The sequence below is a fragment of the Amphiura filiformis genome, chromosome 6 (genome assembly GCF_039555335.1).
Source record: "Amphiura filiformis chromosome 6, Afil_fr2py, whole genome shotgun sequence".
NCBI classification, from domain to species: domain Eukaryota; kingdom Metazoa; phylum Echinodermata; class Ophiuroidea; order Amphilepidida; family Amphiuridae; genus Amphiura; species Amphiura filiformis.
The window spans coordinates 52,362,937-52,378,853 of NC_092633.1; the positions used below are offsets into that span (position 1 = coordinate 52,362,937).

The window sequence follows — 15,917 nt, forward strand, 5'->3', positions numbered from 1 at the left end:
ACAAAATGTATGGATTATGGAGTAAACACCAGGCAGTACCAAGGATAGCCCAAAAGCCTCAATAAAATTGAGGCTTATTTCCATTGGGGTCCTTAAAGAAAAAAGAAATGGAGGAAACAAGCAGATCAGGCAACAGAACCAAATGGTTTAGGTAGAAATTAACCTTTTTTTTTTTCATTTTTTCATGTTCAATAACTGTATTTTTATGTTTAATTTGTGTTTTATAGTGTATTTTATATATGTGGTCATGATTACTTACATTTCTGAAATTTGTGAATTAAAAAAAAATTAACTTGTCGTCTGCAGTCGCCATCGATCAATTTATCAAAAGAATGATGACTGATTTTATTGAGCTAAAGTGTTCCACTTACTTCACTTTTGGGTCCAATACATTGACCACAAAACATGCTTCCATCAGCAAGGTTGGGTTACTGAGTAACTGTAAAATTATGCAAACAAAACTTATTACAATGTATTAATATGTGTAATAAATGTGAGAGTGATTTGGAAAAAAAAAGGGTTCTATTAATTCCAATATTTGAGTTCTTGAGACCTTAAACTTGACATTTGATTCACCCTAATTAGCTTACATTTCTTTTATCTAAATGTCCCAAGAATCATTTGTCAAAATTCCGAACTGTATTGAATTGAATATTTATTCCCTTAGTCTGAAACCCAAAATATACATCAAAATCACACATCACAAAGAGTATCATAATGCAAAGATGACTATGGAGGAGATGGTCAAATGGCAATAAGGCCAACATCATACTGTGGATAAGCAAAAACCATCATCATGAGTGTTGCCATTTTACTCACCCTTCCTCCTTGAGTTGAGAATGCTTCTTCAAAATCTGCCTGTATCTGGATGCCAAGCTCAGATTGGATCTTCTTTACCCTATGTGACGTAATTACAAACATAAACACAGCACAAGAAATAAGTCCCCCTCTCAACATGTCGTCATAACAGTGTAAGGTTTCATTTTGTACCAATAAAACTAACTTTGAAATAATTATATGACTGTTTACTAAGTGTCTGTGACTTCAGGGCTGAATGAGCTCAAATTGAAGACACAACAGTTGATTCATGGTTTGTTACTAATGGAAAACCCATGTGGTTGAGTGCAGTTTAAAATCCTCACCAAGTGAACATTTACTCTAATGTGTGTCGATTCTTGATCATTCAGCCATGCAAATCCCCTTGGTGCAGAGTTCAGCACAGTGAGTTATAAGATGGTCAGTCCCATTCCTTGTCCCAATACACCTTGCAGTTTTAACAAGCATAGGCCTACTTTGTGACATTTGGAAAGGGCAGTTTTTGTCTTCAATTTAGGCTCATTCAGCCATGAAGTCATGGAAATCTTTCATTTTCTCACAACACTTAGTAAACAGTCATAAAAATTATTTCAAATTAAGTTTTATTGGTATAAAGTTTTATTTTACGATGTCATGACGAAATTTTGAGAGGGGGACTTAATTCTTGTGATGTGTTTAGAAATGAAGTATACATCTCTTTCCCCAACATTTGGGAGGTTGCAATCTCGTATGCCTTTGTGCTTATGCCCACCTAATTATTCCAAATCCCTCTCCTGCAACATGATATTGAATACTTAGACGTGTATAAGTATAGACATTGCAACCTCTCAGTTGTGAAGGTCAATGCACCATTTAAATTTACCACAATCAAACAGGGTTCAATTTACTTTGAAAAACATGCGTAGCAATTTTTAGCAAAAACATTAATATTAAGGTGATGTTCTTATGTTTACATTGCTATACAAGCTGAAATTTGTGTAGCAGGTTGTCCAAAATTACAATGAGAATCATAAAGCTTACTTGTCAGCAAGTTGTCTAATCTGAGGTATAGCCATGTACTTCTGAAAATGTTCCATGACATTCACGACACCCTGCAACAAGTTAGCTACTTCACTATACTGCCGTCTTCTTGTCAGTGCTCTGGGAAAAAATAACAATGATGTTAACAATACATACCATGAAAACAGGATAGTTTTTGTTCAACTCGATGGGGCTATCAGCATATTGTCACCGAGGTATAAGTGCATTAGTGTCATAGACCAGATGGGGAAGTCCTCTTCTGGTCTACGCACTGCTTGTCTCTTCATCACAAGGTTGTCAATAATTGTGGGTTCAAGTCTTGGCAGGACAGAGTGACTGGAACATAGTGCAGGATACTTCAATGAATTTGCTTATGATGACTGGGTGGTCTGTGACAATATGAGTCCGTACATCACGAATGAGCCGTAAATTCCTCCTCCGGTCAATTTTGTTTTATTTCATGTTTAGAAAATATATATCATAAGCTTTAAAATGGTATATCATTTGACTTCAAACGATATCCAGAAGCGGAGTTATGGTTTGTTGAACTTTGCTCCTTCAACAAAAATGGTACCTTTTTTTCGTTTCTACATGTGTCTTTTTTTTCCCACATTGCTGGTAATAAATACCAAACACTACAGTATTGGCGGTCATTTCAAATCATCCCCAAGTCAACAAGGTTCAGGAATGTCTTCTCATTGTTGTTAATTGTTGGTTATACACACCTAGACAAAATACAATGCTTTGTAACCCACCACTTGAACAGGATTTAGCCAAAGCAAACAAAGACTACAGCTATTTAAGGATTCTATACAAATAGGTAGAAGCTTATTATCCTCTTCGGCAATAGGATTATTGATTGGTTTAAACGGTGTTTGACTGTATCAAATCAATCAATCAATCAATCAATCTTTTATTTTTCATCAATCTCATAAAGCATACAATGTAACAACAGAGGTAAATTAAATTATTGCACATTAACAAGTATTGATGAAGGCAGGCACATCACAAGGCCAAGAGGCCTGAAAACGATGTACCACCTTATAACATATAATTATAATTGTACATTAAATAATCAAAACATGAATTATACACAAAAACATAAAAACATACAAAGAACCCATCTTAAGTTATACAAAATGCAAATTAAAGCAACAAATAATTTAGCAGTGTTTGATAATACATTATGGTGAATTGTGTACAGAGTCGGCAAAAAACAAGAAATTATGAGATTATGAGAGGTATTAATTAGATTTTAAATACCTTATAATGCTATTTTTGAATTCATTTACCCGTTTAGCTTCTTTAATTTCACTTGGCAAACTATTCCATAACCTAGGACCAAGTGTTAGAACATTAGTCATTTTATGGATATCAGTACGATAGTTCTCTTTCTTTCTGGTATTATAATTGTGAATAGACTTCATGTTTATGAACAAATTGTCAAATGATCTTGGTAATAAACTCATATGATATTTGTACATAAAAATACCCAGTTCTTTATTAAATAATTGACATATATTAAGTAAATTGTACTTTTCGAACAGTGGTTTGGTGTGGCAAAGATACGAACTATTTGTGATAATTCTAACTGCTCTTTTTGGAGCTTCACAATTCTGTTTAAATTATAGTTATTAGCAGAACCCCACAATACTATACCGTAAGTTAAATATGGTAAGATTAGTGTACAATACAACTGATACAAGCTTGGTTTAGGTAAAAATAGCTTTACTTTGTTTAAGGCGTAATATTCCTAGAACAGGTCTTACAAATGTTGTTAATGTGTGACCTCCAAGTAAGGTTTTCATCAAGTGTAATTCCCAGAAATTTGACATCATACACACGTGAAAGTTTGCATCCATCGAGAAATACATTGTGAACTTCAGTTATATTTTTTGTTTGATGAGGTGTTCCAATAAACATAAGATTTGTTTTACTGGCATTTAAGGATAACCTGTTACACTTAAACCAGTTAACAATTTCCTTCAACTCTTTATTTAAATTATCACAAAGCCTTTGAATATTGTTATCAGAAAGAAAAACAGTTGTATCATCTGCAAATAATATGAAAGATAGAAGTTTCGATGTTTCACTGATGTCATTCATATATACAATAAATAGTAGTGGCCCCAAGATGGAACCCTGTGGCACCCCACATTTAACACTGGTATGAGATGAATTTGCAGAATTAAAGGATATATATTGTTTACGATTTGACAAATAGTTTTCGAACCAGTCATATGATACACCACGAAAGCCATAATGGTACAACTTTTGTAATAGAATGTCATGATTAATAGTATCGAAGGCCTTTGAAAGGTCCATGAAGATACTTGCAGTACACATATTTTCATCAATAGCCTTATTTGTATCTTTAATAAAGTCTAATACGGCCATATCGTAGAATGTTTATGGACGGAACCCGTATTGTCTATTGTACAATAATTCTTTGGCATTTAAAAGTTACTACATCTTTCATGAACAATTCTTTCAAGAATTTTGGAGAAACAAGGCAACACAGATACTGGTCTATAATTACCAAATGATTGTGGAGAGTCTTTCTTGTATATAGGCACTACCTTTGCTATTTTCATGGCATCAGGAACTATTCCTTCTGTGAGCGACTTGTTAAATATGATTTTCAATGGATATACAATTTCATCGGCAACCAATTTTACCACATCAGACTTTATTTGATCATAACCTGGACTTTTTCTATTACCCAAATTATTAATAATCTTCAGGATTTCATTTTCGTCAGTTGGTTGGAAAAAACAAGTAGAGTTGCTGCTATTAATTAGGTATTCATCAAAATTTTTACCTTGATGTTTTATAGAAGCAGCTAATGAGGGACCAATGCTTGCAAAAAACTCATTGAATTTGTTTGCTACTTTAGGGGGGTCAGTATAAGTTTCGTTGTTGCTTACAAACTTCTGACAAGATGTCTTTTTCGGACATCTAAGCACCGAATTCAAAATTTTCCATGTATTTCGCATATTAAACCTTTCTTTGTTCAGTTGGGAACTGAAATAATTTTGTTTTGCCCTCCTTAATAAGGAGTTTAACCTGTTACGATACATCTTATATCTTTGTACATTTGCATCAGTAGGTTTTTGGATTTGTTTTTGAACAGCTTGTTCTTTCTCTGAATACATTTCAGCAGAGAATAGGTTATCCAAGGTGCCCTAGGCATCCTATTTTTAGTCTGAGATTTCTTAACTACCTTTTAGGAATACATTCATCAAATACCTCTTTAAATTTATCAATAAACTTGTTGTACGATGTATTAGCATCATGATTTTCACACACATTGGCCCAGTCAACCTTACGAAGGTTATCTTTAAGTGTATCAATGTTTTGAACACTCATATCCCTAATTTCTATGACAACATCATTGGTATCTTTACCATAAACACTTAGGTTTGTAGACACAAATATAGGAAGATGGTCACTTATATCAGTAAGAATAATGCCAGATGTTTGATTTGCATAATTGTTGGTAAAGAAGTTATCAATAAGAGTTGCTGATTTTCTAGTTATCCGAGTCGGTTTAGTTATACTAGGGTATAAAGAGTATGATGTTATAACATCTACAAATTCACCAGTTGGTTTATGAACATCGTCATTAAATAGGTTAATGTTATACATGTTGCACCAGATACATGTTGCACCAAATTGAGGTACCCATGAATACGACCTTCACACACATTTTACACTGTAACTCAGAATACAATTTGCCGACTATATGGCTCATTCATATTGTACAGCCACATTTTGTTTATTCAACCGTTTGTCTGATATCAAATCATAACATTATAGCATGTGTAGAAGAATAAACGAGTTGATTAAACTTACTCTAATGACTCTACTCCTCCCACCAGCATGTGTAGATGGTTTAGAGTTGTAATGGAGGATGTCAGATGTTTCTTGGCATGGTCCAGCTGCTTGATATCTCTTGTTATCTCTTTCACCTGAAAATAGTTAAAAAGGTAAAGGAGTCTAACCTGCACTTTTTACAGGATGGAGTGCCCATCGCTCTTTCATTAGCTATTAGGCCACTCCCTGTGTGGAAGGTTAAGGTCATATCTTCCATAGGGAATGTATGGATTTCAACTGGAACAGCCTTAATGTAATTCAAGGTTGATACATCGAAACATGTACACCTTCCTTTAATTTCAAAGAAAAACCAAATACCAGGCCCTCGAAATCCGCGGTAACGCGGCCGCGCCGTTCCCAGAAAAAAAATTGGAGGTCACAGAAAAAAAATTTTTTGAAATGTTTTCCTACCCACCCACAAACCTTACTGCATGTATTCAAACCACCCAAGCCCAACTAACCTTTAACATAACCCAAAACCCTTGCCCTTAGGCCTACCCCAAAAGGGAATTAGGGTAGAAATTGATTTCACCTGAAAATGACAGAAAATCTGACCTATATTTAATGTTGCATGAATGTGTTTATAACGTTTTAATTACTTTAAATTTGCCTCATTTCAATTTTCATGGAAATTGTTATTTTTATTGCTAACAAAATAAAAGACAAATCTTTCACATAATTTTGGAAATTTAAATTTCCAAAATTATGTGAAAGGTTTCTCCTTCCTATAATAAGCCATAAAAATCGCTATTTTGATGAGATGAGGCTAAATAAAGTACGGTAATTGAAACTTTATATATTCAGGCCTTTAATAATGCTAAACATGCTATACATGTAGGTCCGATTTTGGGGTGAAATCAATTTCACCCCTAATTCTCTTTGGGGTTGGGTAAGGTGTTAGGCTTAGTTGGGTTTGTATATTTATAGTAAGGTTTGTGAGATGGGTTAGAGTTTGTGTAAGGCCAGGAAAAACATGTTATTAAAATATATGCTATAAATTACTTGACCATGTCGGAAATGAACATTATGAATCTCACAAGATAATTCTGAAGATGAGGAAGTCCAACACTCAACTCTTGTTCATTGTTGTATTGTAGCGCATAAAATGTAGCGTATTTTACACATTACTCTTATCATACAATGCATTCTTCATGCACATTAGTACCCTGCATGGGGGCCCCCTCCCACATACCCGAAGAGGTGGGTGTCAACAATTTTATGAATCAGCATTTTTATATTATGCATTATATATATCCATTTCAGCCATGTAGGCCATGTTATTAGGCAAAGAAAAAACTTTGAAGAATGCCTCTCATGTACAAAAGTATAGGAAACTGAACATTTAAAACCACTTTTTTAGGATGAAGGAAGCATTTTTTTCAAAAGCGTCTGAAACAGGCCAAGAATTACTTTAACATAGATATATGCATTTTTTATGTCACAAATGGCCTCTTTTGGGCGCTAAATATGCTAAAATCGCCTGGGCTCAACCCCTCGACCCCCGCAGGAGCACTGCCTCCTGAGCCTCCTGGACCCACATGGATAATATTTCAGAGTGTTTTTTTATCAAAGCCCACTCTCATGCCTGAATTAGAGCCTCAGAATGGTGATTTCTTACTTTAAAAAGTCTAAAATCCATGAGTTTTTTAGGCTTTTTGAGCCCCTGGACCCCAACCGTTAAGGGCGAGCGACAAGGCGCTCGCGACTTTCACAGAAAATTTAAAGCAACATAGTTTAAGTTCCCAGACAGGAAATATTTTTCCTATGCCCTGCCAAATACATTTCAATATGAAAACTGGTCTTTTATAACACATAAATAAAACAGAAGTTATTATCCCTGCTCAACAGATGGGCTATTCCAGTTGAAATCCATATCCCCTATGGAAGACATGGCAATAATATTTCACACAGGGAGTGTGAATTTCAAATGGGATTACCTGAATGGGTGACTAGAGTTGAAATCAATACTCCCCCGTGGAAGACATGACCTTAATCTTTCAGACAGGGAGTGTGAATTTCAAATGGGATTACCTGAATGGGTGACTAAAGTTGAAATCAATACTCCCCTTATGGAAGACATGACCTTAATCTTTCACACAGGGAGTGTGAATTTCAAATGGGATTACCTGAATGGGTGACTCCATTTGAAATCTATACCCCCTGTGTGTGAGATTAAGGCCATGTCTTCCACACTGGGTATGTGGATTTCAACTGGAATAGCTCAATATCAGAGATACGGACAAGTAGGGCTGTTGTCAATTAGAATTTTCATTGTTGACAATCATCAAATTTCAAGATCCAACGTCGAAAAGTTCTCAACAAAAGCAGTAAATCAGTAAAGACAAAATATTAAGTTCAGAGACCATGGAATTATGGGTCATTTATTTACATCAAAATTGATGAAATTATTTCATGGTAAATAATAGCGATGTTAAGCATATCTTAAGCTTATCTCTAATATTATTAAAGACTAGTATTTTGTTAATAATTGGTCCATGCTTGTCGACAATCAGGAAAATTGCTTTGTCGACAATATTGTCGACATCCGCCATGTCGACAACAGCCCTACTGACAGCCCTACCTAAATTTCAAGATCATGAGCTGACTTACCATGTGTTCCGATTTATCTGCTTTCTCTTTGATGTCTTTTATTCTTTTGAATAATTCTTGTATGGCTTTCTGAGCTTCTCCTAGAGCCTATGGAATAAATATGAATAACAAGGAGACAAGAATACAGCAAATTATCACCCATTCCACAATCATTCGGAGTAGCCTGTATTTGAAAAGCTTGGTTGCAAAAGCCCTTACATTGTACATCCACTTTTGGCTGAAATTGACTTATTGACATGACATTATAGTGTGGATGTAAGGCACGATGTAAAATAAATAAAAAAATAAAAAATAAATAGGCTTGAAAATTGTACCAAACCTATTCTTTTAGTTTCTATTCATCAACACTTTATCTGAACCCAAATTAAATCAAATTGAACAAGTAATACTTGCTCAATTAAAAAAGCTGTTTTCTCAAAAAGTCAAAAAGTGGATGTAAGGGCTTTTGCAACAAAGGCCAAAATACGAGCACCTTGCCTTTAGGGATCATATATTTGCAGTTTCATGACTTTTTTTTGTTGGCTACCTTGCCAATTTCGCAGATGTGAATCGCCTAGTTGGGTTCAATGTTTCTAGATAGAAACATACTGTTGACATTTCTTCAGTGTTTTCAATATGAAAAAAAAAAAATGGATTTCCCTACAGTGGGTAAATTTTTGTGGAAAACGGAAAACAACACGGAATTTAACATTTACAATACAGAGAATTTGGGTCTGTACTTTACCTCTCTGCCATCTTGGCCAGCATTTGTCTGTCCTCTTACTACTACCCTGATATTGTCATCCAGACGACGGATCTTCAGCCTCATGCGAGTTATCACCTCATCTATATTAGCAAGAGACTATGAACAACAACAAAAAAGTGTAAATTAAGCATATGTAACCAATAATAATATAAACACAGGGAGACAGAGCTAGCATATCACTAGGATCCACAACATGCTCATCTAAGCACAGTTGTTTAACCCCAATACATTTGTACATTCATTCAATTGAATGACCTTTGAAAATTTGGATACAAAAACTCATAGCCTGCAACTTGAGGTAAACTTTTTCACTATGATTGTTTAATGAGGTTAACGAACTATGCCACTGGAATGAGGCCATTGTGGTCCATAGTGTATAGTACTTATTTAGTAGTAAATCCGAAAAGGTTGTATCCAACCAGGGTAAGATTTAAGTGGTGGCCCTGTGCCAGTGGATTTTGTATCGGGCCATAAAATTCAACAAAGCTGGTCCAGCGAGCCAGTCGATTTTTGAGATGATACGAGACAAGTGGAGGACAATGGGGACAGTTTCTGGTTTTATACCTCTGTGCATTTTTTTATTTTTCATCGATCTATTCTTATTCTTGTGATTGTACTTTCATGCACTGTCTGGACAGACGTATGTATGACGGGATTTGCGAACATGCCACACTGGATATAATGTCTGCACCTAGAGAATGGTACATTTGTGTTGACTGTTGGGGTCTCCCCGTCAGTCCAAAACACTGTCAGTCCAAACCACCGCTAGTCCGGATTTATAGGGTTAGGGTTCGGGTAAGGGTTAGGTTTATGGTTATGGTTAGGGTTGAGGTTAGGTTTAGGGTTAGGTTCAGGGTTAGGTGTAGGGCTAGTGTTAGGTAAGCTTAAAATTTGGACTAGTGGTGGTTCGGACTGCCTGGGTTTCAGACTGACGGGGTGTACCCGACTATTACACAAATGTATACCGAGTGATCCGATACAAATAATATTTGAAAATACAATCAATGTGTCAGGTACCATGTCATTTAGTGGTATACAATGCATCTTACCTGCTCAGTAGGGAATAGATTGTTGATATATTCTACAGCATTGAAATCAGGCTTGTCCAATGGATCAGTAGATGGCAACACCTAATCAACAAAAAAAGGGATAATGTGTATGGTGAATTAACCATGGCTACTTTGACACATTTTTTCACATTTTGCTCTGACCCCTTTTACTATGGGCAATAATTGGTAATGATAATAATTAAGGCATAACAGTGCATTATGCATGTCCAGTGTGAAATTATTGGAGCACATAATGACCCCATTATTAGAAAAAGATAAGGTACGGTAGCAAAGCAGGGGTTCAAGTGGCCCCTTGCAGGGGCGGATCCAGGAATTTTCAATAGAGGGGGCGCCGAGCCACCACCGCCGCTGCTGCGGCTCGGCGCCCACACAAAGTCAGGCACCGCTCTACAAAAATACACAGAGTCAGGCGCCGATCTGCAAAAAATAGAGGGGGCGCGCGCCGGGTGCGCCCTCCTCTAAATCCGCCACTGCCTTGCAAAAATCACATGGCCTAATGAATTGCTAAAATGGCACACGGTGCGCAAGTTCGGTATCTTATTTCTGCTGACAATTACGTCAGCTCCAGTAAGGAATGATCTCATACCTATATGTATCCATACTGACGATACTCTAAGACTAAGATGGACGTGGATAACTCATTATTCAATACTCACATGGTTGCAAAAACCTGCCATTTGGTAGTCCTATTGGGCGACTTTTGACTTCCGTCCTGTGACAAACAAAGTGTTCCTGCGATTTTGCAACATTTGGGCTACTTTGAAAAACGCACTCGCAAAATCCATTAAATTGTCGGTCGCAACATATAGTGGCATATAGCAATTTTCCAAATGTTCCGTTTCACATAGTAGCGTATAGGTTTAGAGCTAGCTAATATCATATAATAGGTATTCCTGGTTAACTATTAATATACAGTTTAATAGTTTGAACCTTAACTTTAATTTTAAATGGAATCGGGCCCCTGAGAAATAACAGTGGAGGAGTATCGACTCAGTTACTAGTAGCATATCCTTCAAAAATGTGTTGCTCGGAGACGTATTTTGTCCTTCACGTATGCCACTATGTTTTGCGACCGACGAAATGTTGGGCGATTTTTAAAAAAGCCGACTTCAAAATTGTTATTATTTTGGATAGCCTATTCTTTCGATGTCCTTCAACATAAAAGTACCGGCGATCCTTACGCATTCCATACTAGAGTTCTTTGCTATGGTTTTCCGGTTGGACAGCGGTGCAATTCTTTGCACCAGAGGTTATTTATTCTGTAAATGTTGAAATTTGGATGAAAGTTATTTCGATGAGTCAACTGTATCTTTTGAGCAAGATTGACCAAATCTGGACAGTCTAAAATTTTGCTGAAGTGTAATTTTAGCAACATTTTTGATGCAATCACCTGTTGTGATGGGCTGTGTCTGAACTTCCTTTGCTCTACACGGTGTCATGTTTCAGCGAATCCGACTAGATTTTGAATGCAATGGTCTCTAGCCTAGAATGTGAAGCTATCGGTGAGCAAATTCTTGGCTAGACTTCTCGAGCAAGCTAGAGCTCTACCTAGTCGAATAATCAGACCCAGAACAAAATATTAATTTCTGACATGATCGTGTTCTGGGTCTGAACTGTTTCCATATGAAATCTTGTTGGCAAATTGGACAAAAGAAGCACGTCATGGTTCTACTTGACATCTTTTTAATCCCTATTCATGTTACATGAATCGCGCTATTGTGGACCATCCTTCTGCTACTTGAGTGTTTGGACAAGCGGAACGGTCGACGGTCTTTTGTCTACCTCTTTGTTTGTAAACAGACGAGGAGGTCAAAATTGTCATCCTCGCCGAATAGGAAAGACAGCGTAATAGTACGGCACTAGAGCTCTACCTATAGTCATTGTGTAAAGCTGTGTTTACACCAGAGATGTAGACTTGAGTCGTGTGACTTGGACTCGAGTCTGACTCAAGTCACTATTTTTGGGACTTGTGACTTGACTTGCAACTTTTGCTAAATGACTTGACTTATTACTTGTGACTTAGACAAAAATGACTTGGACTTGACAAAAATTTATGGTTTAATACCCATTACCCATCATCGTAGGGTTACTCATCATCTGGCTGAATCATTGTCGTTAACTGCACAAGTTATGTGTGCAATTCTAGAGAACGTTGACCGACAGAGGTTGTCAATATAGGCATACGTGTCGCTTTTGAAAAACAGCGAATCGTGCGCATGCTCAGCAGGCAAATACGACGGCGATTTAGTACACTGATCATGTGTGCGATTCAGGTTTCTGCAAAAGCGATGGAGTATAAATGTATCTTTAGAAATGACCGTACTTCAGAGTAGCTTCTTAAGAGTACCTTTGGAGTAGCTCCGATATGGCGTATCCAGAAGTTGGCACTAGTGTAGCACCGGAGTTGGCTTCTAGACAGACAATGGATGGAGTAACAGCGAAGTAACTCTGATATGGTGCATCCACTATGGGTTTGCTAAGGTGTAGCTACTTTGAAGTAGCTTCAGAGTAGCTCTATTAAGGGGTTGCTTCAGGGCTACACCAGGTGTAGCCGCAAAGGTAATCTGCCGCGGTGGTAAACCGTGAATGTGAATCTGGATGTGTACTTAGCCTAAGTCTAGTAAAAGACTAGTAAAATGCTAGGATCATTTTTGGTTGACATTATTCATTAAAAAAAATTATAAAATAAAATAACAGGTCCTAGTGTTTTAATATGCAAAGTTATAATTTATATTCATGTCATAATAATGATTTCAAATTAGCTAGCACCACCCCCCCCCCCTATACGTTCGCTTTTCGTATCTCTTTCCTTGTTGGAAAGGTATAACGTTGAGGAGATAGGAACATGTACTGAACATCCGGGACCTACTCTGCCATTTTGGCTGAGTAACGGTACATGAACACTGTCTTTTGTGCCTATGTAAATTAGTCATTGTGTAAAGCTGTGTTTACACCAGAGATGTAGACTTGAGTCGGGTGACTTGGACTCGAGTCTGACTCAAGTCACTATTTTTGGGACTTGTGACTTGACTTGCAACTTTTGCAAAATGACTTGACTTACTTGTGACTTAGACAAAAATGACTTGGACTTGACAAAAATTTATGGTTTAATACCCATTACCCATCATCGTAGGGTTACTCATCATCTGGCTGAATCATTGTCGTTAACTGCACAAGTTATGTGTGCAATTCTAGAGAACGTTGACCGACAGAGGTTGTCAATATAGGCATACGTGTCGCTTTTGAAAAACAGCGAATCGTGCGCATGCTCAGCAGGCAAATACGACGGCGATTTAGTACACTGATCATGTGTGCGATTCAGGTTTCTGCAAAAGCGATGGAGTATAAATGTATCTTTAGAAATGACCGTACTTCAGAGTAGCTTCTTAAGAGTACCTTTGGAGTAGCTCCGATATGGCGTATCCAGAAGTTGGCACTAGTGTAGCACTGGAGTTGGCTTCTAGACAGACAATGGATGGAGTAACAGCGAAGTAACTCTGATATGGTGCATCCACTATGGGTTTGCTAAGGTGTAGCTACTTTGAAGTAGCTTCAGAGTAGCTCTATTAAGGGGTTGCTTCAGGGCTACACCAGGTGGAGCCGCAAAGGTAATCTGCCGCGGTGGTAAACCGTGAATGTGAATCTGGATGTGTACTTAGCCTAAGTCTAGTAAAAGACTAGTAAAATGCTAGGATCATTTTTGGTTGACATTATTCATTAAAAAAAAATTATAAAATAAAATAACAGGTCCTAGTGTTTTTAATATGCAAAGTTATAATTTATATTCATGTCATAATAATGATTTCAAATTAGCTAGCACCACCCCCCCCCCCCAGACGTTCGCTTTTACAGGTTTACATTTACTATCTTACACTATCTTGCTGTATTTCAGCTAGAGCGCCAAACAACAAGCTTCCGTTTTTTTTTGGAGAACAATACTGTTACGTAAGACGAAGAAGAAACCCGCCCGGAGCCCGCCCTACTCATTATTTCATTGACAATGTACTTATTGCAATTTACCTCCACACATTACGTAATCAACACAAAGCTTTTGTGAGGATTAGTGAGTGGATAAGAAATTAACAGCGGAGGATCCGATCGCTTTTGATCATCTATCGGCGAATTTGCTTGAAAACATGTGAGTTCATGTTGTGTAAATTAATAATTAGCATGGACACAAATGAAATTATGATGCAATTTGAATGCGCAGCAGATCTATAGAAATAACGTGACCCGGTTTTATGCAGAATTAGACCACGTCTGCCCCCCTCCACACACACACACAATAGGTATCACAGGGAAACCTCGGTTAACACATTTGTTAGTCAGTCAAAATGGCCTAAACCGGCAATACAAATTTACATTGAAATTAAAAAGAAGCTTTTTAAGAAGGAAACCTTCATAAATATGTTGTCTATACTTCACTTGACCCAAATATATGATTTTTTTTGGTGTTTAGTTACTCACAAATGGAATTTCAGAGAGATTTTGATAGCAGTTCCATTAAAAAAAGGTACTATCGTCATGAGACTAAGATCTAGAAACACCCCCGTAATGCTGTTTTTGGGGAATTTTGCTAGCTAGAATCTTTTTGATGAAAGTCAATCTTTGACAAGATGTAACTTTGCTACGGAATGTGCTATGACAAAAAGGTTTTCAGTGTTGGCTTTCTTTACTCAAGGGCTTTAATTTGATATATAAAATGATGCAGTTTGATGGCAAATTTGAATTCACCTGGCATACTAGCTCGAGATACTCTAGCTAAAATACAGGTTTACATTTACTTTCCTTTCCTTTCCTTTCTAGTACTTCCTATTGCAGCTCATTTGAGCTATACTGGAAGTCCTCTGGAACTTAGAGGAGGTGAATACAGATATCAGAACCGGGGATGGTCCCCCTTCTCTTTTCGAATAGCTCTGACACTTAACGTGCACAGGATTTGACTCTTCCTGTACACGGGACCACCAGCTTTATGTGACTTTCCGAACCACGAGACACCGTTCATACACTACATATATCTGCATGTGCTACGTAGTGTATGGGGCGAGAAGGAATTCTACAATTATATTCTATACTGCTTCGAAGCAGAGCTGCTTCACACTTTCAGAGAAAATATCTCTGATACACTAACCTCACAATAACTGAACATAATTGCAGGATTCCCGACCTTATAGGAACATTTTGGGATAGGTTAATGAATTCTCACCAAAGGCAAGCCCAAGGCTCGAACCCACGCAGATCGTATTATCCCGGCCGACGGCTCAGCGCCTTAGACCGCTCGGCCATCTCGCCCCCTACTATCTTACATTATCTTGCTGTATTTCAGCTAGAGCTCCAAACGACAAGCTTCCGGGTTTTTTTGGAGAACAATACTGTTACGTAAGATGAAGAAGAAACCCGCCTCGGAGCCCGCCCTACTCATTATTTCATTGTACTTATTGCAATTTGCCTCCACACATTATGTAATCAACACAAAGCTTTTGTGAGGATTAGTGAGTGGATAAGAAATTGACAGTGGAGGATACGAAGGACATGCCGATTGTTAGTTGTCAATCATGAATTGCCGCAACGTATTAATATTTTACTGCATGGCATTCCGCAAAAACCAAGACAAATTATGCTGTATTTTTCCAAAGATCATCTCATATGAAGTAAGCTGAATGCGATCTGTACATTTGTAACATTCCGATCGCTTTTGATCCCCTATTATCGGCGAATTTGCTTGAAAACATGTGAGTTCATGTTGTGTAAACATAATTAGCATAGACACAAATGAAATT

General features: G+C 37.2%; 1 protein-coding gene across 1 annotated transcript in view; it reads right to left on the reverse strand.

The window, feature by feature from the left end:
* Positions 1–15,917, reverse strand: part of LOC140155587 (vacuolar protein sorting-associated protein 53 homolog) — a 42,840-nt gene that overhangs the window by 26,226 nt on the left and 697 nt on the right. The window contains 7 exon segments of the mRNA XM_072178489.1: positions 372–439; positions 820–898; positions 1,837–1,956; positions 5,692–5,807; positions 8,323–8,409; positions 9,047–9,163; positions 10,117–10,197. Coding sequence (XP_072034590.1) covers positions 372–439; positions 820–898; positions 1,837–1,956; positions 5,692–5,807; positions 8,323–8,409; positions 9,047–9,163; positions 10,117–10,197 — 668 coding nt within the window.